Genomic DNA, 24834 nt, shown 5'->3' with positions numbered 1-24834 from the left:
GAGATTACGATTACCTCCTCTCCAATTTCACAACTGGAATAAAAAATTTTGACATCCAATTAATACAGTTGTTATATTATTATTTTTGGTTAATTTAGTCAAATTTATTGATCAGAAAAACCGAGTATGGGACAAAAGCTAGCTTTCTTATTATGTGAAATCCGTTAGCTTGTCAAATATTATTATTTTATATATTTGATGAAAACAAATATATCAAGAATTGTCACAAAAAATGGAAAATTTCAGGCTTGTTAAACATAATTTTATAATTATTGAATAATTATTATATTTTTCAGGGCTCAGGCCATAGCAATTATTTTTTTTCAATATTTATATTTTAGCAACTTTTTAATTCAGCAAACTGCATGAACGACGCGCTATTTTTTTCATATTATTCATGAAAATTACGATCGTTTTGTTCGTTTTATATAAATATCAATATCTTAACATTTTTGTATTATAAAAATAACGAAATACTTTTAACTTATATTTTTTATTAGATCATCTACATGCCACTTGCAAAGTAATAGTGTTGATGTGGTATTTGTAATTTTAATTGTAAAAATGTGAAACAATTATTAATTTCACATTCTCTATAAAAAAATGTACCACATTAACTTATTGAGCAATAATAGCTCAAAAAGACAGAATAAGAAATAGACATTTCTGAATTGCAAATTCAAATGTGTTATTATGATGATGGCAACATATCAAAAAGGAAAATTGACTAATTAGAGTGAACTTGGGTGCTCATAAGTTTATCAAGTCTCTTTGTAAACTCAATTTTAAAATCTATAGGATTAATTTCAAATGACGAATTCGAATTGTTGAAACCTGTCTACCTTACAAGTGATATATCTACATGCAAAAATTAAAACTTTCGAATTAATTTACTATAAAGTCAAGCGGTGAAAATTATAAAGTTTATGAATTAATTTTAATGTATTTATTTTTTTACTATTTGACTTTATACAAAATTAATTCAAAAATATAAAATTATTACATGTAGATGCATCATTCGTAAGATAGATAAATTTCAACAATCCGAATTTATTATTTAAAATCAATCTGATAAATTTTAAAATTGAGTTTATAAAGAGACTTTGTGAACTTAAAAACACTCTAGTTTTACTCGACTAATTACGTACAAAAAATAAAAATGTAATAATATGTTGCAATACAATTCAACTTGAGAGAACCGTTCCTTCAAGTCCGGTTTATCTCTCCGAGCAATTTACGGTCCAAGTAGCTGGAATTCGTATCCTCTGAGATATCTCAAATTTTGCGTGACTTTATGGAAAATCTTAACCGTTTAAATACGTTCTGCACGAATCTCAAAGCACACATAAGACTGACCCTTACATCACCCCCGAATAGGCACCGGACACGTCGGTCACGCAAAAATTGAGATATCTCAGAGGATCCGCACTCCAAGTAGCTGTTAGACCAGCCCCATATTGCTCTTTGTTGTTCTGGTAACATTCTTTCAGTAGATTTGCTGCCATGCAGCTTCTGGCCTTCTGCTCAGTTCTTCTTACTTCTTAGAAAAGATTTGCAAAAGGTCTTTTGTGGCAAATGAAATGCAGTAAATTGTGTCGTCATAAATTATTGATTTCTTTCTGCTGTTATCTGGAGTTCTGGACCTTCTAATCTGTATTCTTGTAGGGTAGAATTTATAATAGCTAGCAATTATACAAATTGGTGATCATAGTATCGCAGAGATTTCGTAATTCATTACAGGATGCATGAGGGACACTGCACACATGCATCACGAGTGGACACGTGTCATTGAGGACCGCGTTTTAATTGCATTTTGTCCTATAGCGATGACAGATTGGCACGGATGGACAGGGTTGAGACTTGAGACTTGAGACTTGAGAATACTGCACCTGTCATGGCTTATGCCATGTGTTATGCTTCATGTTTTCTCCTTTTCATTTTTTACGGGTTGACCTATACGGTTATGGATACAAAATTATTATTTTTAAATTCGGAACTATTCAAAAACAATAATCTTTTACTTATTTAACATAATAGTAAAAGTTCAAAAAATATAAATTTAATCTTTCAACACATTTTAAAATGAAGATTGCGTTGAATAGTTTGAATTGTTTGTTTGAACTTTGAAAAAAAAGAAAAAGAATGTGAGACATAATTAAAGTACGAAAACAATAATTTGACAATAAAAAAGATTTTCAATAATTGAGTCAGTAGAACAAGAAAATAAAAAAAGGGATAAAAAGCACAAGTCTTATTTCATATAACATGAAACAAAAGTTAACTTACATACTGTTCACATCCCTAATTAACCCGGATCAAAATAAAACTCTAATTCTCAAACTACTCAGTAGTAATTCCCTCACAAAGAGACCGAATCGTCTGCCCTCCTGAGGGCAGGAAATTCCTGTCCCCAGAGTCACTGCAGAGTAGGTCCCTAGTAAATAGTGACCAGTTAACTTTAACCCTTTAACAGTAACTGGGCCCACCCCGCAGTGACTCTGGGAACAGGAATTTCCTGCACCCCAGGGGACAGGAGATCTGAACTCCCTCACAAAAGGAAGCAGATCACCTGCCCCCCGGGGTGCAGGAAAATCCTGCCCCCTCAGTCACTGCGGGGTGGGGCCGGATTTAGAATTTAGGAGATCCACCAACAGTGACTCTGAGGATAGAAAATTTCTGTCCCGGGAGGCAGACGATTCAATCCTCTCACAAAACAATCTGACACAACACAGTGCCAGCAAAATATCACGAGTGGCATATTCTTACAAGAAAAAATAAATAAAGAAAACATAGGACATCTATTGAAAACCACACAATATTTAATTATTTTTTGTACATTGTACAAAATTTGCTTTTTCTATATTTTTGGTACAATCGACTAGATCAGCATGTGATATTACTGTTTGTGGACATTTCTGTCGGGATCAGCAATCATTGAACCCAGCTTTTATGGTTTCCAGATTCCAGTACTGGAAAAATTAAAAACACAAAAAGAAAAATCCAACAGCAAAAAAATAAATTAGGAGAACCAAATTTTAAAATAATTACTAAAAAGTAGTCCCAGTATCTATTTTTTTTAATTATATAATTAATTTTGAAAATTAAATCGGAAAATTTAAAGAAATAAAAAATTTCCATCTCCGTCATAAAGCAAAGCAAACCGCTGTATGTTTTTCGGCGACACGCCTCATGATCATAGAAAATTCTGATGTTAATGGTTGGGATGGGAAAAATGTAATCTGCCTTATGCCAGAAACAAATTAAAATTCCTCATTTTTTTTAATATTTCTTTGTTGATCGTATCAGAAATAATAAGGTCATAATATATCATCAAAATTTTAAAATGAAGCAAAATTCCCTTCTAATCCATCGGACCATCTCTATGTATAGAGAGTAAAAATACATCCCCTTCTAATCCATCTCTTTTTCTTATTTTCATCTCTACTTAAGCACAACATTAGTCTCTTTTATTTTCTGCACCGATGATACAGCATGCCTGTGTTGTTAAAATAATAATTACATGTTCAATTTATCAAACAACCCTTTTATTACCGACATCTGTGCCAATCGCAATTGCAATTTGGGGTATTATGTCCCAATTTAGGGTACTGGACCGAGAGGTTTAATGCATCGGCAATTTTTCTGCGATTGGGACCACATTCTGACATAATATTTTGCTTTATGTGTCCTGTATTTTCCTTTAATTTTTTTATAAAAAAAAATTTGTAATACAGTGGATCTGACATAATGCTCTTAGTGGTGGTGGTTGATTTTTTTTTTTTTTTTGTATTCTTTTGAGAAAGGATGTGGTTAAATTCTTTGCTGTATAACAAGACAAATTGCATATGACATCTAGTTGCTTGTATATGAGTTCTTTAGATCCGAACTGCCCGATTAAAATTTGGACTAAAATTCGAAATGGATTGCACGAGGCCTTCAATATCGCGCGGATTCTGACTGGATGGTTCAGATCTAAACAGAAATATTATGTTATGTTACCTTATGGCATGGCTCATTTGGATCTGAAGGAATAATAACCCCACCAAGTGGTGTCCAAGAACTCGGATGTTTCTATTTTGGAAATGGAGATTGGCATTTATTTTCTGAAATTTTACCGCGGAATTTATAACATAGATTACTCTAATTAATAAAGATACAAACTTGAAGTTGGTAACAGGACTAGCAACATTTAGTGACTTGGTTGACTTGATATGTTCTTAAGAAAAAATTAAGATCTAGCCTTCAAAAAATTTCAAAATTGAGTTATAGTTAGTAATGGAATGTCAGTATGTTATATTTTGTACTTTCTCTTTGTTTTAAAGCTTAATTAGGGATTGTCTATAAATTAAAAAATTAACATTTTATCTTTATATTCTGTAATTTTGTTTTTACAAGTACTTATCTTGTAAAATAAATTATACTACGGTAATTTATTCAACGTTCCAACCTTAATTCATATGTAGTTCCGCTCATGTTTATGCATGTATATGTAATTAAATTATATTCAAATGTTCAGTATAAGTTTGTAATTTTTAAGCGACAATCATGTTGATTGGTGATAGCTAGGGTACTATGAATAAAAACAAGAGGAGACCACTACATATGATATAGCTGATATACAAATAATCTTTTATTTTTTGCAAGGATGATCTGCTATTATGTTCATGCTCGTTCAAATTATTAGTTTTTAGGTGTAATGTTTCCCTCTCTGTGTGGAAAATTGTATAGCAACCACAAATTAATGCAAAATTAAATGGACATTCAGAGAAAGCAACCGGATTGAGAATTGTTGCTCAAAATTTATACCAAAAAAACAAGAATGATAAGAGAACTAATATTTGGTCTGGTAAAGACAATGTTCTTCGTGTGAGAAGTTGCAGATTCAAAAGCCGTATAAAGAAATCCCTTGTGTATATTAAATAGTCGGATGGATTAACCTCCAATCTTACTCAAAAAAAAAATCACAAGAATGATAACTATACGCTAGAGATGAGGTTAAATTTTTTACTTCCATCTTATACTATTAAAATATATGATAACTAGATACATACATTATGCGAAATTTTATTTTAGTGTTATTTGGTTTCATATTCATTATTCTAAAACCCATAAGAGGAGACCACCTGACTATTACGAAAATAGTTAGTCGATTGCCCTTTTTTTTTTAAATATATTTTATAAATAAAAATATATTCAAGCACTTCCGTACCAAAATAACTTCTACATGATTTTTCAAAACTCAAAATGCAACTAGCAAATATGTTCCAGATGTATGCATTTTGTCAAATTTCAGACAAATAGACTAATCAAATTTCCAAAGAAAAACTTTGAACGTACTTCGACTTCAAAACTTGTTCTTTTTTTTTCCTCATTTTTATTGATCCATTCTTGGTATGAATTATGAAATAATGGAGAGGAGACCAGTGCTTGATGTCTCCTATATATTGGCTTTGTTTTCCGTTATGGCATTGATTTCCAGAAGAGACTTGAGAGAAGGAAGAGATCCCAAAGCAATGCATACACTTATTACAAGGTAATTAATTGACTTACAGTTTACGAGACAAAATTTTCAGTTCTTTACGAGTAAGATAGCTCTGCATTTTAATCAGCGCACTAACTCGAAGGCTGTGTATTTTGAGTAGAACTGGGTGTTCTTAAACTCATCAAATTCTTTGACCTGAATTCAATTAATAAGGGAGCTTAGCTCCCGAGATTGAATCGTCTGCCCCTCAGAGTCACTGTTGATGGACCCTTAAACCCTAAACCCTAAATCCTAAACCTCTAAACCCTAAACCCGGCCCCACCCCGCAGTGACTGAGGGGGCAGGATTTTTCTGCACCCCGGGGGCAGGTGATCTGCCTCCCTTAGCCCCCTTCCCCTCCAGCTTTTTCTGCCCCTGCTTGAGTTATATGTTCTTGAAAAAACCACTATTATGGATGAAAAAAGGAATAGAGATGTAAAACTTAGAAAAAAAAATATATTAAGTGTAAATATCGAATTTAACTAATGATAAAAAAAATATTATGACATGGGTGCTACCTTTAAATACGATTTCTATGTTTCTTTAAAAATAATTATGATTATTACCAGTGGAGGAGGTAGGTTATATGAATTGAGGTCAATTTATCGTAATTTTTTTTAATTTATGTATGATTTTTTAAATAATTTAGAGTAAAATTTCATAGATACTTTAAATTGACTCCATTTTTCACATAAAAATGTTATATATTTGACTCCCATTATGTATTTAACCTCATAATTGGGAAGTCTGGCTCCATTATTATCAATTTCATACGTCCGAAATTTTTAAATGTACCATACCCCAAAAAAGATAAACCAAACCATCATGTTTTTTAAAAAAAATTGAATTTTGACACAGCCGCATTCCCAAGGTGCGGCTACCCCTTTTTTTCGTTTGGATTGAACTGCCACATGAGAAGGAGACCCAAAAAAAAAGGGGCCGCATCCCCTGGATGCAACCCGCAAAAAAGTGGCCGCATCTAGGCGATGCGGCCGTGTCAAAATTCGAAATTTTTAAAAAATGTGGTGATTTGATTTATCTTTTTTTGGAGTTATGGTATATTTAAAAAATTTGGTTCGTACGTACTAGACAGTAGCTAGTGCCGTTTATTCTTAAAGCCAGCAATTAAGGTGCACGAACCATTGAATACATGATGTGAATGGTAGGTTAGAGTAGCTCACCTTATCTTATTTTTAATTATTTGGTTCAGCCCTCAGATTAACTACTTAATTAGAGGTTTGAATAATTTATTTAGCCTAGTGGAGATAGACTAGTTGGAGATGCGAAAGCAATCATGCCTTGCTGATGTTATCAGTGGAATTTTTCCTGTGTTTGGTTGAAGTGCAGCATAAAACATAAAATATGAGTGTCGCTTAACAAATTTATGTAAAGTTTCCCCAGTTTAATGCAGCGCCAAACTCAAATGTAATAAAGTGCAAGAAAATACAAAATAATATAAATTAAAATAATTTAGCTCGTATGTTGGTTACAACCTAATTATGAATCAAAGATCAAGTCTCAACATATTAATAAATATTTGTTAACACGATGTTGTGACTTGCGAAACTTCTACTGCAGGAATTAAAAATGTTTCTCAACAAAATTAAGACCATTTGAAAAATTCTCAGATGCTGGTTAGTATACTAACGATCAGTTAGCTTACTGTATAATATTAGTTCATATAAGATATGTAAGCAACCAAAACCGAAAATCAGACCTAGGGATTTATTTATTCTTATCAAAAGCTCGGTTGGCTTAATGTATTACATAATTTACATTATAAGATTTGTAGGCAGTCATGTGTTACATCATTTCCTTCTAGTATGTGTTTACTCTTATTAATAAATAAATTAGTTGGAACAGCTCTATCAACCATAGAGATAACAAAGATAGTCATGATTATAATAGAACTAGAAAATATACATGCCGCACTCTATATCACTAGGACTCATCTTTCTATTACATCCAACAACTCTAATATATATATATATACTAGAGACAACATAAAGAAAATCTACAAATAAAATAATAAAAAGAAATAGAGAAAAGGTTACACATACAAAAATCTACAGTCAACAAGCTACACTGCTTCGCATTAGATCTGTACAATTTCACCGAGGAAATTTATCTAAAATTTTCCTCCAGATACAAACCTGCAACAAAAGAGAGCATGATACATATAAACCCAAATATGTAACTTTAACCCCCACTTAACTAATATATATTTTCATTTTTTAGATTTTTTTTTTAATTTTACAAACATCACTAAACATTATGTCAGTTTGATCATTCATTGCAATAGGTAACTTTACCTCCACTTCCACGTGAACTGACAATGAAGCAACCTAGTTGTCAACAGGACAATCTAGCAGCAATTAATCACTTTTAATCTGACATAATATACTATTTGAAACTTCTGTAAATTGTTAATAAGCTAGAAACGGTAGGCCCTGTATCTTATATGCAGATAAGATGATTGTTGTTTCCTGTTTTCTAACAAATTGCACAAATATTGTTGAAATTTTGAAATACAGATATATACATTCATGTATAAGAAAAGAAAAAAAAAAAAAAAAACAAATGCAAAGGTGAAAAGACACAACATACCTTTAACTAACATTGATAAGCACGATCACTATATCATTCGGAAAAAAGAAGAAAAAAAATAGGTATTCTCCAGTAGTTAGTTCCTTCAATAGCTTGTTAGAAGATGTATGGTAATTATCGGTTTGAACGTTTGGTCGGTGACCGAAACGGATGATTTGACAGCTCTTTTGTAGGTGTACTGGGTTTCAATTTTTCATTTTCGGCAGCTTTGAGAGCCTTTTTCTTCTCTAGTTCAAGTTGCTTGCAGTTCTCCTCATGGGCCTTAATGAACATCTTGACAAAATTTACTATTGTCGAGACAACTGAAATTAAATTGGATACAAAAGAACAACCCTTGTATTAGCACTTGGCAACTTCAACACAATTTTTTGTTTGCTCAACAAAACCATCATATCATGAATTTACTTGGTGTTAATGTACTTGGACAGTCATACCAAGGGTGTCAGTACTTCTATATTAGCAGGTGTAGTATACATCTCGACTGATGTATTAAAACCAAAGCAGGTACAGGTCCAGACAGATATAAGGATATGGAACCTTTTTTTCAAAAACAATATAAGGATATAGAAGCACCTTGCTCGAAAGGGCACCGGGCAGGGTCTTCACCAAAATATCTAGCCAATGCATCTGCATTCCTTCCCTATCAAGTACAATAGCTTTATCAATGTCATTTTGCTGAAGAAAGATAAATGAAAAGGTTTCATGGGCAGCAAAAAGAGAGAAACCAGAAACTGATGCATACCACAGTCGAATAAAGTTGTGCCAAAGCCCTTACATCAGCCTCAGCACCATGAAGGAACTCTTTCAGTGTCTACAAAAGAAGAAGACTAATAAAATATTGAAAAATTGAAGCATATGAAGTTTAAGTTGTTAATGATCTCTAACAGTAGAGTATCAGTTCCAACAGCCGGTCAGCTAATTGGTTCTAAACTGGTGCCGGTCCCACTACCGTAAAGAACTTTCTTTATGCAAAGTATGCCCATAACATCTTGAAAACAATTAAGGTATCCATTGCAGTGGTATGGTACAATACCATACTTCGCATACCAAAATTGGTACAAGCATGTAACTGGTACAGTTACAACAACAACAAATTCCACATATTAGACTAAAAATGGCACAATAGATAGCACCTTCCGGAAGGCATCGGAAACAGGCCCATCACTCTCAGATGTAGATAGTTCTTGCTCAACCTTCTCAAGCCCTTTGTTTACAGCTTGCATTTCCTCTGCCAATGATTTCAGTTGTATCTACATAATCATAGATAAGTTTTTTGTTAGTATTGTCTTTTTCTTGACCATCTAGACATTGAAATTCAATGGTGATAATTCACAATGTAGAATTATTTTTACCAAACTTTAAAAAAGTTCATCCACACCGTTATGACATTAAAAAAGTTCATTCACCACCTTTATTATTTCTACACAAGATGAACAAAGATGTATCTTGTCTTTCTTTTTCTTTTTCTTTTTTCTGTTTTTTGAGAAACAAAAAAATATATATAAGAGTAGGGAGATTATCATTCTTATATATCAGGCTATACACCATCGTATGATTTCTGCAGACCCCACATAAAATTATCCTAATTTTCCCATCTGTTCATAATTTTTAGTATTGGAAATAAAAAAAGGGGGGTTCTGGCTCCACAACCTCCCTTTTGCATTAATGTTTCAAAAACCCAAAAGTCCTAACAACAAGTCAAGATATGAATGCGCCAAAATTATATATTACAGTTTACACATCAATCCATTTATGTTATGGACTTGATTTTCTGCGAAACAACAGAAAAAATTATAAATCAACGCAAATGAGAGTTTGTGGCAACTTGTGCCACCCAAATTTCTGGCACCAGAACCCACTAATAACATTACCTTGACAGCCTGCTCCACACTAACTAGATCCTTATGAAAATCTAGTAGTTCTGGAAGCTTCTCAGCTAGAACCTACACCAAAAATAAAACCTTGTTGACACTTCTTTTGACATAAAAGTACAAAAAGAATACAAAAGAAGAAGAGACAAATGTAATCAACCTTGCATAAGTAATGCATTAAGGTCATCTTATTATTCCGTGCACGAGTATCACTTAGTTTGAGAAGGCTGTCCAACCTGAATCCAACAGCAGAGCCTGCATATATAAGTGCCTAGTAATTTATATGAATACTTGTGATATGAAGAAAGATTAAAAATGACCTAACTGCCCCTCGAGTGTAGTACCCTACAACGCATTGGAGTAACAAACTCTCCTTACATTTTGCCAGAAAGCAACGAGGTAAAACCTCTTTCTCTCATTCCTGTCAAAAAGTATGTGGAATATTGGAGTGCTTACCTCTAGCAGTTCCCTGGTTGAGTGCATTACCCAAGGACAAAATTGTTTGCATGATCCTCTTGAATTTGACAGAACCCCTTATCTGTAAATAAATACAATGTATGAGAAAGGTAAAACAATCCATATAAAATAATAATGTTTCAATATCTAAAGAAGTACAGATGAACCTCTTCTGCGCATGAGTTAACAATGTTCAAGTTTCGCCCAAGATCAGAAATCTGGAATATAAAAAATACACAAAGAGATCAAAAATAGTAGTTGTAATAGTGTCTTTCAGAAAGAAAGTTGTAACAATTCTCCATTAAGTAATATTTTTTGTACTCTTTGGGACATTTTTTAAGTTACAGTTTTCTCTCACTTGGTACAGAATGAGACAAAGAGTAGTTGAACCTGAGATCTGAATTGAATCTTGAAAGAGAAAACTCTTAGCTTAGATTCCACGCGTGGCACTTTCATAAGTTCCAGAAAATACTAGTAAAGATAAGAAGGGGGGAAAAATAGGTAATTATCAACACAGCTATTTCCCAAATCAATGCTTTCTGCAAAAATGCCTTCAAGAGCTTTATACTGACCCGTTCACATTCTCCTAAGCTTTCCCTGTCTCCCTTGAAGTCCTGAGTTAAATAAGAGCGTTAGAAAAACTATTTGAAAAGGCTATTTCTTGATTAGTATTACATTAGCAGAGTTGCCCATCAATTGAACTTGTCGCTATATCATACTACTGGCACTCAAACAATGCAAGTAATGCTTGCATTAAAGAGAATACGTGCCAGGGTACAGTGTGTTACCTTCAGAAGTTCAATTTCCTCCTTTGATGGGGTGAATTTTATAAGGTTCTCAACCTGATCTCCATCCAGAACAGTATCATCTAAGGCAAGAATTGCTCCCTATAACACATTGTCATAGTTATATAGAACTTGTTAGAGATTATTATCAACAAAAATATAACTAAACATCCAACATATAAATGATCAATCGCTTACCATCAAATCAGATAATGGCATCTTAACTTTTGTTAGCATAATCCCACAATTATTGGCCTTGCGAAGGTCAATCTGTAACCAATGAGATAAATAAACAAATACATAGATAAGAACAGGCGAAGTTCGGTGCTGCCTTGGATTGATAACATTTGACTATATTTTCAGTAAAAATTAAGCCAAGTTATGTCATAAAAAGGAAACAGATATATACTAGATGAATTTTCTCATTTTTTGGGGCAGAAGAACGCCCGCCTGATTTGTCAGCAGAACCCTTGGTGTCAGAGGTGGGGACCACTGCCGAAAACAAACATTCTAGCTCTGCCATGTCAATTACTGGAGCCCTGACATATCAAGAAAACCAATTATGCAACGGCTAACAACAATTGCAATGTTGGAATTATATATCTTACCAGTCAGGTCCAACAAAGAGATCAAAGGAACCTTTACTAGACAAGATCAAAACAATATTCGATCAGTTACCCACATGGGTTGACAAGATGGACGAGAACAATTGAAAAAAAATTCTACAGAACTTGAGAGCATTAATCATAAACACAATAGAAGTAAACCTAATTATTTGTCATTTACAATTGATTAACAACTCAAGCCTTTTCATACATTTATTTACTATTTGTTGTCAATTGCACATTATTCATTTACTTTTGCTTATTTGGGGTACAGAATGAATTAGAAATTACTTTGATAACTAACAAATTAGGGATTAAACACACACTGCAGCAGAAACTGCTGGCTATCAAAACAAAACACTGATAATCCGTGGCTGGTACATGCCAGTATGAATGGTAGCACAATCTAAAAAAATAAGGTCTTTCTCAAAGGATAAACCAACAATCACTGATATTTCAAGATGACACCAAATTCTTGTTTTTGCAATTGAGACTCAACTTTAGCTTGATATAAAGCTTTTTCTTTCTTTTATTTTTATTTGATAGATAATGACATCAAAAGCCACATTCAGTCAAAACCCGCTAAATTAACCATTTCCCCATAATCCAAATAAAGTCTAATAGAACAAAGATTATTTGTAATTTAAGTTGCACGTTCAGAGGTAATTTTGAAAGACACGTTGATTTGATTGAGTTGAGATGAAATAGTGAGGGACAACTTGGTTAATGTTTATCAACTTAAGTTTGTTTTAACAGTTTGATATCATTTGCAAAGGGATGTTAGCCATAAGTTGCAAGTATGAGGTAATGGGAGTACTATGCAAAATGGGTATAAAGAAATAGAAAGTTAAAAACAAAACAAAACAAATAATAGATAGCAAGGAAAGATACTGCTTTGATTCTTCAGCCCAGAGGCTCCCTTGCATAGCCCTGGTGACCTTGACCCAATGCAACGGCTTTAAATTCTTCTTGGCTTGAGCATTTTGCATACTTCTAGAACCAAAACCTAACTTCCCCTTGAATGAAGGTGCCTTTACACCATTCGGAGGTGGTGGGGGCCCACCTCCACCAGGCCTCAAGTGGGGTGAGTCCGGTACAGCTGGAGGAGGTGGTGCAGGTGGACCAGGAGGTGCTTTTGTACCAGGTGGTGGTGGCGGAGGTGGTGATGGTGATGGTTTATTTGTACTGATGGGAGATTGTTTCAATGAAGGATGTGCAGATGTTGGAATTGGTGGGGTCAGAGGGGACAGGGAGGGAGACAGTGGTGGAGACGGGGCGGGTGCCTTGGCAGGAGTACTCTTGAACAAGGGGGAAAGAGATGGAGGAGGCGGTGGTACAGGTGGAGATGCTGCTGCTGCTGCTGAATGAGATGGTGGCGGCGGCAGCGGTGGTGGTGGAGATGCAACTGACGATCGTGGCGGCAGTGGGGGAGGTGGAGGAGGTGCAACTGATGGCTGTCGCGGTGGAGGTGTAACTGATGCCAGTGGCGATGGTGGTGGTGGGGCAACTGATGGATGTGGCAGTTGTGGTGGAGTGGAAATTGATGGCAGTTGTGGTGGAGTGGAAATTGATGGTAGTTGTGGTGGAGGGGCAACTGATGGTGGTGGCAGGGGTTTGGTAACTGATGGTGGTTGTGGTGATACAGGTATGGATCCAACTGATATTAGCTGACCTGGTGTCAGAGGTGTAAGTCTATGTGGAAAAGGTGGTGGTGGTGGTGGTGGTGGTGGTTGTAAGCACTGAGGTCCAATAATACTATTTACTTTATCTTTTGGAGTTGCAATACCAGTAGGAGAATGTGGCCTTGGAGCAGTTACAACTGAGATTTTCTGAACATGGCCAACAGAAACTGTGCTATGATCTTGTAAGAGGTCAGTGATGCCCAGAGCTGGGGTCGACCGGGACAAGGGGATACGTTGTGAGATTATTTTGGGGTTAGGTTGTTGCTTTGCAAGTTGTTGTTCAGATTTTATATCAGCAGGTGGTGATATGCAAGTAGAGCCTGGGGAACCAGATGGTGACCCAGGTTCTTTTTTCTGAGAAGTTGTTTCAGGCTCCTTTGACACATATTTTGATGAGTTGATGGAGTGAGGCAGCTCTTTGTCAGAAGCAGTTTTGGTTCCTGCTTTGGACATAGAAGCATCTTGTTCATCTTGAATGGAAGTTGATGGGTTTGTCTGATTGTCTACAGTTCCATCATCTAATTTTGCTTCTTTTCGAGGAAAGGTGGGTCTCATATTCTCTGCCAGCTGGATTGGTTCTTGATCTTTCTGAGGTGAAACAGATTCATGTCTCACCTGCATGGAATCTAATGAAATTGTCTGCTGTTTCTGCACCACTACCTTATCTTGATGAACTGGGGGTCCCAGCTCCCCAGTTGCAGCCTGATCAGAAGAAACCAAATTACCTTTCTCTTGCATTGATTGGGAAATTTTCTGCAGATCATTGGACACAATTTGTGCTGGTACAACATCAATTTCATCCATGCAAGGAGAAACCAATTCATGCGTGTCTGGCTCAACTGCCAATGCCCTCTTTTGTTTTTCAACTGGCAATACATGCTTGGATATGCCCTTGGTTCCCTCCTTGTGAGGAAAAACCACCTCATGCTTCTCCTGTGCCAATTTTAATTCAACTTTCTGCTGTTCAGCAGATGCAACTCTCTTCACAGATTCCTCTGCTGTCATCTTATTTCCTCGCACTGCTTGCTCTGATATGACCTCAGCTTCATCCTTCAACAGAGAAACTGGCATGTATTCCTGCACAGGTTCAAATACACCTTTGTGCTGTTCTTCTGACTCCATTGTCTCATGCATTGAGGGACCAATCTCAAAGTCCCCACGTGAAGAGGCTGAAATATGCTGCTCCTGCACATGATCTGGTGCATGCATCTCATCTGACAGTACTCTGACCTGAGGGATAGCCATTTCTTTGTGCGGATAGACTAAGGCAGAGTTCTCCTGAATGGAATTCAATGCACTGCTCTCATCCCACTGTACTTTATCAGAAGCAATGCCTACTTTAGTTTGGGGAGACAATGATTCAGTCTTCTCGAGCACTAATGTCGATATGTTGGTCTGACCAAGATGTACTTCATGAAGAGATAGTGAGGAGTGCTTATCCAGCAGTGATTCTGCTGCAACTTTCTCCCAATGAATGGACATAACTTCATTTCTAAAATCCGACTTGTGCTCCTGCACATGTCCCAGAACACTACTCTTATCCAAATGAACTCTCTCATGAGGAACAACCGGTTCACTTTTCAGAGAGACAGGCCCATACTTCTCTTGGACATATCCTGATGTATTGTTATAATCCAACTCGTCTCCCTCCTTAGGAAAAGCTACGTTTCTGAGAGGAGAGAGTGGGCCACGTTTATCTTGCAGAAATCCTGATGCACCCTTCTCTTCCAACTCCACATTATCCCAGGCATGCTGAGGGTGCAAGCCACATTTCTCCGGCATGGATGACAATGTACTAGTCTCCTCCACTTCTACCCTCCTGTTAGTACTCGGAGGTAGCGAGTTGTGTTTCTCCAGCATAGGTTTCATTGCACTAGCCTCCTCCAACTGCAGTCTCTCATGTTGACCAATCAACTCTCTTTGTGGGGAGCACGATCGGCGTCTCTCCAGCATAGAATTCGTTGAACCTATTTTTCTGAGGATATGTTGTGCTGCACCATGATGGTCCAACCAATCGATATCATTGAAAAACTCTTGAACCTTCGCAAACGCCTCCATGGGGAGACCTTCCTTCTCTACCAATGATGATGCCTCTGTGGTTATTACATTACTTGCAGTGTCCATTTCTGAGAAGAGCACCTGAAGTTGCATGAGGTAAAAGATAAGTATCGGTTAGAGTCTAGCAATAATTTAAGAGAAGAAAGAGACTGCATTTAATTTGTGAGGAGAAAAGGATTGAGTGAAACAACTGAAACAAAAGTTTTTCAGACCTAGTCCAGGTATTGAACTACTAATCAAGACAAAGCACCTAGTATTCCACACTATATGAGCATCTCAAAGCACACTCAGGGTGTATTTGGATGGGTGAGTAATAGCACTAACCCAGGTTAGCAAGCTATTTTCAATCTTGTTCCACATTCGGATGGGTGAGAAGCTGTTCGGAATAGCCACTAACCCCATTGTTCCACTATTCCAACCAAAGGTTAGGTGCTCGACTATCTTGAACAGCTGGATTAGCTCACTAACTCACTAATCATACTTTTCTCAAACATACCGTAAGACTACTAAATTGCTCTTTATATTATACAAAGTTTGTCTTCGTAGGGTGGAAAGCATGATATGTTTCAAAAGACACGTGTTGTGAGGTAAGTACCAGCAGGAAACACTATGAATTTGAGATTTCTCCATTGGGCAATAAATGAATGTATGCATATGAACCAAGTATTGAACTCAGAGAAAAGGAGGGAGATTCACCTCAGCTCTAAAACCTTTGGGGAACTGCTCTTTGGCATCCCAAAGGATATCTATATCATCACGATTCAGCATCAAGATATTAGACCGAATAAAGGCTGTGTTGAACATGACACGGAACATCATCTCCTCACGTACCAGGTCTCCATCCAGGTTTATGCACTCCAGCACAACATCACCTTGGATGTGGCAGCCTATGTCTATCTTAACCAACTCACAATCTAGCTGAAAGGTGAAATTGTTCAAGTAAAATATTAGTGTCTTTACAAGTGAGGATATTCATTCTTTGTTACCAGAATAAATTTAATTTGCTTATTTTGCTTTTTAGTTTGCTAGAAATCTTTTAGTTAACCACGAAAAAGTCATGATGAATGAAAAAAAAGGCTTACTTGTTTGTAAAGTCGAACCAACTTGCTTCTCTTTGGGGTAGAAAAGAGAAGTTTTGGGTTTCGATCTGAACCAGGTAAAGGGTCCTGCCCATAAATCCGAAAAACAGGCCGACACCCACCCTCTCCGTTAAAACTTGGAATATCCCTCAATATAACACAGTCTAAAGTAAGTGCCCTGTCAAGCGGGGGCCACTCAGATCCCACATTTCTCCTAGAAATATAGTGCAAGTACCTCAGCTGACTGGGCAATGGATTCAGTGGACATATCAGCTGCAACAGTTCTTGTGGGGCCTGCTTATAAATCATGTCAAGTGTCTTCAGCTCAGCCCCGTATTGTTTTCGGTAAACCAGGAGCGCAGCCAGCATAAATGCCAGCACAGGCCATCCACCCCTTTCGCAGTGCATTAATACAATATTTTGTTGGCCTAAAGAAAGCCAGCTCTCACCGGAGCGTAGAAAATGGTGCACCATTTCTATGGAGAGCAAGGGACATCCCTCGTACTGCCTCGGGTAGTCCATTACAGTCATGTCGTATTCTGACAGTACAGCTGCAATCTGACTTAGGGATTCACCCTCGCGAAAATTGAAGACCATGAAGGAGGCATCGGGGAAGTGGTCCTTCAGCTGGTGCACAATGGCCCCCATGTAGGTTCTGTATTTCTCATCTTCAAATACATCAGTGGTGAAGCAGCAGTCAAATACTAAAAAGGAAAAACAATCATCAGAAAAATTTAAGTCCATTGGTAGGTGTAGGTCAGAGCTAGCATTGATAAAAATAAACTAAAATTAAAAAAAAAAAAATCCCAGCATCTTTGCATGGCAGTTGTATACCTAATAATTGAATGAGCTGAAAATTAGTTTTAATATGTTTCAAATAAAAAAATAGATATGGAATCTATCAATGGCAGAATCTACTATTGTATTTATAAAGAAAAAAAAACGGAGAGATAGTTGAGGACAAGTCAACTCTACAATCTGTACTATACCACTATCGCTCTTTCTAGAGCTCACATTCATCTAGAGTGATATTGTGCTTTGCTTACAACATTTCAGTCAACAGAAAAGAATAGTAGAAGAAGTATAGGGTCCTGCTATACATGTAACTAGCTTTGTAACGATCCTGAAATTTTCCTTTCAATAAGCCCAGCTCATACATTAAGAGCTAATATATACCAAAATAATGAGCTTAACTTCGAGTGCAAAAAAGAGAAGGAAAAAAAAAACATATTACAAACGCACCGTAAACCCTTTCGGAGATCTCTAACAGCCCGTCGGGAGGTTTCCGATAAAAGAACTTGCGAAATAAAGCCATTTTTCAGATCTGTGCAAACAGAACCCCGCAAACTTACAATGCGGCAGCTCCAATGAGCTCTTTCTTCCTCGGTTTTCAACTTTAATCCCGTGTATTGAAGAAATTAGGCAAGCTACGGGGAGCAAAAGGGGAAAGGGGTACAATTTTTTCAGAAGCGAGTGTGAGAACAGGAAGCGTTATAGATTTTGCCTCCGCTTGAAGGAATCGCAAAGCCTGCTGCTGTTCCCTCTTTGCTTTTGGGGATTTAGTAGCTGCAGATGAAATTTAAAAATGGGGCATTTCGAAGATTTTCTTTTCAGCCTTATTTTGCTGGGGTTTTCGTTCCGGTTTGTTTCGTTTTCTGTTGTTAAAACGTGAGAAAGAGACGGCCATCTCGGCAATCCGAACCCAGCCGTCGAATTATTTCGAGATGCGTGCAAGTAAAAACAAACTGTTTCAAGATGCGTTTTTGATAGAAATTCAACGTTTAGATTTGAGATTGGATCCTACGGTATTGCAGCAGATTTATTTTCGACGGGGGAGGAGCAGAGATTTGTAAATCGGACCCGACCTGTGAAATAAGCACTCTCTCCATTTCAACACAAATGGAGGCCTCAAATCCTTTTTAGCGAAATTTATGTGAGATAAATATTTTGAACATTTATAATTTTTATGAGAAAGGGATTCAATTGTATTATTTTATGATGACTTATCTTAATATTATAAATTTATAAGTTATTTTTATAATTTCAAATTTTAAATAGTCGGTCTGAACTGTTTGATATGAATTTCATATTAAAATATGATTGGAGGCCAAATTTTACATTATTTTGAAATTATTTATTATATTTTAAAAAAAATTAAAATTGATGTTTTTTTATAGTCTAAATTGTTTGAAAACGATAATTTTGTACGTATCTTAATAAATACTAAAAAAAATTTTAAAAAAAAATGAAAACTTTGGTCTCCAACTACATTTTAATATGGAGATCATGTTGAATAGTTTAGATCGACTATTTGAACTTTAGAATCGTAAAAATGACATATAAGTATATGGTGTCAAGATGTGTCTCCATAAAATAGTGTAATTAGATCCCTCCTCAATTTTTATTTTAGTTTTACCGAAATTACATATAGGCATTTAATTAAATATTTTACTCCATTTACTTAAACAACAAAAAAATTAAAATATAATCTGAATTTGCATATTTGGGTTCCGAAGATAAACATATTCCATAAAAGTGGTCGAAATTAAACGTTCTTAATACTCATCTTCCGTAAATATTCTGTCATTTGATTTGTATCTAGTATATGCATTGTATTAGTTGAATGTCTAAAATTTATTTTTCTTTTTAGTGGCAAAAACTATACAATGTATCATGCAATAGATAATATTAAAATGGTAAATATTAAATAATAAAAAGAAACAAATTTAAATTACCACAGAAAACTTGACTTGCTGTTGCTTTCATCTGCATAGTGGAATTCGCAGACTAACACCTACCGAGTTTGGATTCTCTTTCAAGGTTTGCCATAATTCTTTAACAATCAAAATCATCCATTTTTAATGGAACTATCAGAGCATTGTAACATGCTAACAACGCAAGATGAACTCGTAATTGATATAATTTATTCGAAACTTTTCACATTGGCCACCGTAATTATTTTATTTCTTTTTTTTAAGGGATCGACTAACTATCCCCCACTCAATTTCCCTCATTCATCCCTCAATCAATAACTACTTGTGGGGACCATTAAGAGCATCTCCAATCCAGCAATTGAAATCACTGTTATCAAAACCGGACCGGACCGGCCGGTTCGACCGGAATAAACCGGAACCGGACAGGTTTACGGTTTGGTTCGCTATTTGGACCGGATATGCAATAGAACCAGATATATTTAATTAAACCGGTCGGTTTTTTATAAAAAACCGGAGTAAAAGCAAAAAAATCCGGTTTTATATTGGTTTTTTGTCCATTGTTGTCATGTGACTATTTTTAATTTTGAATGGAAAGGAACAACTTTTTAGGAGAAAAAGTGGAATCTAATGTGTATTATTCTGTGACTAACTTTGTGTAGTCATTTATATTTTGTAACATACTTTTGTAAACAATTATGTCTTTAAGAATAATCCAACATTTGTTGCAATATTTTTTTTTATAAACTAAATATTAATTCTAATATGGATCATTAGGGGTTCACTTGATCACAAAAACTAAAGAATTTATATGTAGTTATTCAATTTATTTATGAAGTATAAAATATAAAAAAATTTCGATAAAAAAATATTTCATAATATTTTATTTAATTATTTTACTAATTCTAACAATAAGTTCTACATTTGAGCTACAATAGATATATTATTTTCTAATAAAAAATAATTATTTATAATATATAAATTTACTTTTATAGTACATTGTTAATATGTATATTGAAAATTTTATTACATAAAACATAATTATTTATAATAATAATAATTATATCTTATAAATAAATATGTAAGTATTTAAAAAATCAGCAGTCAAACCGGTTGAACCATCGGTCTGACCAGTGAACCGTTAAACCGGAGCTTTACCGGGTCGATGTCCGGTCCGGTTCTGATAACATTGATTGAAATTAACTGCTAAATTAACAATTATGGAAATTTTAAAAATTAAGCAATCCACTCTTACATTGGTGCAATCAACCAAACAATTGAGAATTAAACATTTGACCAATAAGAATTTAACATTTGGCCAACTCATCTTTAGAAAATGATTTCTTATTAAGCAATTTTTTCCAACAATTGCTAAATAAGCAATAGCCATACAACCCAGCAATTACAAAAACAATTGACACGTCAGCATAAGCAATCCATAAACAATCACTGCTGGAGATGCTCTAACTAACTGTACTTCATTAATTACTCAGGGGACCACTTAATATTTGATATATTTTATAACCGACGCATGCAAGTATGAATATCTATGCGCGTAAGTGTTAATATATAATATATTAAGTATTCATACCTAAGATACCAAGTATTTAAAAAAAAAAAAAACTGGACACATCTTACACACATCTTCTACATGTTTTTAGAGTTGGATTTTTTTTCTCCGTTTAATCTCAGCAATATTTTCTAACGATCTGTGAGGAAATTTGCAAATCTAAAACCATGAACGTCTTCTACGTAATTTTCTTTTTCAAATGAGATCCATGATGACATACTTTCGGGTTGTCCGTCGTGCAAGTATTCATACCTCCTCGTTCAAGTATTCATATCTTACAATGCATGTGTATATAATTCATGTCTGAAGTGTTTGTGCCTGATATATTTTATCAATTTTTTTTTCCATATGACAGAGGATGACATCTGAAAATATTAATATTAAGTAGTGCAAGTATTTATATGTCGTCATGCAAGTGTAAATAGTTCATATGTCAAGTGTTAGTAACTAGCATAATCTATGAAATTTTTATTTTTATTTCCATATGGCATGTGATGATGTATGAAAGTATTAATTTCAAACATTGCAAGTATTCATACCTTGTCATGCAAATATTAATAGTTTATGTATCAAGTGTTTTATCTAAAATATTTTATCAACGTTTTTTTTTTTTCTTTTAGCATCATATGACGTTTGAAAGTACTAATATAATGTATGCAAGTATACATACCTCCTCATGTAAGTGTAAATAGTTCATGTATCAAGTATATATATCTAACAAATTCTATTTTTTTTCATATGGCACTGGATGATATATGAAAGTATTAATATAAAGTATTGCAAGTATTCATACATTGTCATGCAAGCGTGAATAGTTCGTGTATCAAGTGTTTGTATCTAACATATTCTCTATTTTTTTTACTTGTGGCGCTATATGATATTTGAAAGTATTAATATTATGTATTGTCAATATTCGTACCTCATAATGTCAGTATTCATACTTATAACTAAAGTATAAATTGTTACGTTGAAAAGTATCTTAATTTAATATTTTTTTACAAATTACTCTATTTGGTGCTTGATTGTATTAATAAGTAATATGAAAAGTATTCACATATGTGCATTTATGTACTAATATTTACGTTGTAGACTATGTTGCTTGGATACAGGTACGGATATTGTATAAGATACGATACAAATACAATACAAATACGACGATATGACAATTTTTAAAAATCTAAAATATAAGTATTCATACAACATCGAGCAAATATTTATACATTCGTAATGCAAGTATTCATACCTAAGATATCTAATATATTTCTAAAAGAGATAGTTAGATAGTTAATGACTTTGGGGATGAATGGGAGATGAGAGATGGCGGATAAAAATCTGAGCATTCCTACCCCGGCCTTCTGAGATTGGTCTCTGAGGAACCATCTACCAGTATCACTGCCTTTTCATATGTGAGGTTCCAATTGTAACAACAAATTTATTGCTCACTGAGGAATTGCGTCGAACACATCTTAGGCAACTTTCACCATTAATTGGATTAAACAGCTTCCTAAAAAGGTGTTAAAGACATAAACGTGATTAATGAGAAGTCATATACAATACATCATGAAAAGTCATATAGAATACATCATATAAAGTCATATAGAATACATCACGAAATCTCATAAAAATAGAAAATCCTATGCTAAAGACTGGTACAGCCAATGCATCGATAAATGAAAAGTGAAAAATTTAAATGCTCAGAAAATCTCTTACCAATAGCTGGTTCACCATAATTCAACGTTTTTAAAGATAAAATTAGAGAAACTTAATGAGATCTAGAACAGTGCTAGTCTGGTTTAAAGAATCCAGACTCACATGAGAAATGTCATAATCAAAACTAAAGTGAGGCACTTGCTATAATAGTGATATCCCAGTCTCCATCAAAAACCTTATTGAAGTAGTATCATGCCTCAGTGGAGGAGGTAAGGCGGAGACGTGGTGGAGGAGCAGGGAAGAGGCAAGGCGGACTGGTCGGTTAGAACTGGAGAGAGAGAGAGAGCATATCTTATTCCTGTAATAGGTAGTTTCCCTGCAGGCGACATCCTAGCCGACCGATGGCCTGACTTGTCACTCTGATCTAGAATTCGACCGAGTAGATCTATTAGCCAAGGCTCATTGTCTCCAGCGGTAGACAGAGGAAATTCGACAGTGCGTTGAGAGGGAGAATTTGGGGGGGGGGGGTTTGAGCAAGGGAGATCGAATTGGCGCTATCAGAGGTAGCTTGCGCGCCGACTGGAGGTGAGAGTCGATTTAGAAAGTCGCTAATGGGAGAGACAATTTAGAAAGTCTAACGACTTTGACAGTTAAATTAGTTAGAGGGTTTAACTAACTCCGGGGAAAAACGGGGGATTGAAGTTGGGGGAAAAAAATCTTTTCTCTTTTTTTAATTCTGTAGCAGGAGCTGTCAGGATGCACCGTAAAATTTATTAATTGTCCGAAATCTTGATAATGGAATAATTATTATTTTTGTTAAACATATGTTCTTAACTTCAAACTTTAGATCAAGTTAAATCTATTTTTAAAATGTCCATCCCATCTTTACAAGAAAGATAAGTTCAATTTTGAACAGGTTACCAGACACTGTGTATAGTATTTTTTAGATTGAACCCGTAAGATATAGAAAAATATAAAAAAAACTTGTTATGCAGCGTTATGCTTAGTGTAAGATAATTGTCTTAGTGTAGGATAAATTATGTAGGATAGGTTTTATTTTTGTCAATTTTTATTTTTTGTTCTCCAATAATAAATTGTGAGGATAATTGTCTTAGTGTAGGATAACTTCGCTTGATTCCAGAAGCTAGATCCTGGACAATAAATCAAAATAAGAAAAACAATATCTAACTTCGTATAAAGAGAGTTTAATTATTTTTATTTTTCATCTTTTGTTTTTTAATTTTGTAAATAACCAAAATTGTAAAACACCAAATTGTAATTTAAATTATTAAACATGATTTATATATTACTGCCTCTGTAGTCTGTAACTCTGTATACACACAAAATATTACGGCATATATTTAATTTTGATAGAATCGGGAATCTATAAAATCAAAGTGCAGAAATATATCTAGTAAATATTTATAAGTTCTTGGTGTCAATCAAAACATATTTAATTATCATAATATTTTATGTGTAGATGGATAAAGTGATGTATCAATATTGTGTCCGTACGTTGCAATGGAGACATGTTACAACAATGCAAAAAAACTTATACAAAATAACATATTTTTATAAAAAATAACATAATTTAAATAACATATTAAATGACATTTGCACGTAAATAACATTTCTTAAATGACATATTAAATAACACATTAAATGACATTTTTTTTATCTTTTTGACATATTTCATAAAAATCTTAAACAAGATGACATATTAAATGACAAATAACATTCTTTAAATTATTTTAAAAAAAATAGAAAGAAATAAAGACATAACCAATTAATTTAAAAATTCCTTAAATTACATTAAAAAAATATAAAAAAATCAAGACCAATCACAAAGGTGATACAATTTGCACATGGCAAGTACATATTGTGAATACATGTCTAAATAATTTAGACTTCTACAGGCAGAAAAACACATCAAAAAGATACATAGAATCAAAATATTTAATTAGATGGCTGATATTCAATCCAAAATTTTATTTTTTTAATTAAAATTGTTATCTGATCATAAGATCTACTGACTAATATAAGAATAGAGATAAGTGTTTTCTACTATTTTTTTACTAATTAAAATTGAAAATAGAGCAATGAAGACATTAATATGAATCCATTTTTTATATATATCAACAGCTTGTAAATACTAGCGTCTGTTATATATTATTCATGTGGCGGACTAAATATAATTAAGTATGAAATTGATTCAAGGTAAATTTAAAGTTGGCGCAAT

The 24834-nt window shown here is 34.4% G+C and overlaps 1 protein-coding gene across 2 annotated transcripts; it reads right to left on the bottom strand.

The window, feature by feature from the left end:
• Positions 1–7402: 7402 nt before the first annotated feature.
• LOC144565092 (formin-like protein 6) lies at positions 7403–18349 on the bottom strand. Of its 2 annotated transcripts, XM_078314726.1 has the most exons (18): positions 17907–18349; positions 16668–17368; positions 16282–16503; positions 12737–15666; positions 11650–11779; positions 11439–11510; positions 11244–11342; positions 11028–11069; positions 10846–10926; positions 10623–10673; positions 10456–10537; positions 10160–10254; positions 10000–10071; positions 9262–9378; positions 8871–8939; positions 8702–8768; positions 8129–8430; positions 7403–7674 (listed from the first exon to the last, which is right to left on the bottom strand). In XM_078314726.1, exons 1-17 carry the CDS (start codon positions 17977–17979, stop codon positions 8243–8245), a joined length of 5091 nt encoding a protein of 1696 aa, XP_078170852.1. In that variant the 5' UTR covers positions 17980–18349; the 3' UTR covers positions 7403–7674; positions 8129–8242. The 2 variants fall into 2 exon arrangements, with proteins under 2 accessions (XP_078170852.1, XP_078170853.1); XM_078314727.1 differs by lacking the exons at positions 7403–7674; positions 8129–8430; positions 8702–8768; positions 8871–8939 and having other exon boundaries at positions 9311–9378; positions 10160–10235.
• Positions 18350–24834: the final 6485 nt, after the last annotated feature.

Source organism: Carex rostrata, chromosome 14 (genome assembly GCF_964058835.1).
Source record: "Carex rostrata chromosome 14, lpCarRost1.2, whole genome shotgun sequence".
In the NCBI taxonomy this organism is placed as follows: domain Eukaryota; kingdom Viridiplantae; phylum Streptophyta; class Magnoliopsida; order Poales; family Cyperaceae; genus Carex; species Carex rostrata.
The sequence above is the reverse complement of the archived record's forward strand: the minus strand, read 5'-3'. Positions and strand labels throughout refer to the sequence as shown.

Bases quoted from the DNA above. Each gene is read 5' to 3' on its own strand.
- LOC144565092 (XM_078314726.1), bottom strand. From the start codon at position 17,979: ATGGCTTTATTTCGCAAGTTCTTTTATCGGAAACCTCCCGACGGGCTG. The intron at 10,674-10,845 runs GTTCAACTACTC...TTTATATTCCAG, and splicing joins AGATTCAATTCAGATCTCAG to ATTTCTGATCTTGGGCGAAA. The intron at 8,431-8,701 runs GTGCTTCTATAT...ATTTAATTTCAG, and splicing joins CCGGTGCCCTTTCGAGCAAG to TTGTCTCGACAATAGTAAAT.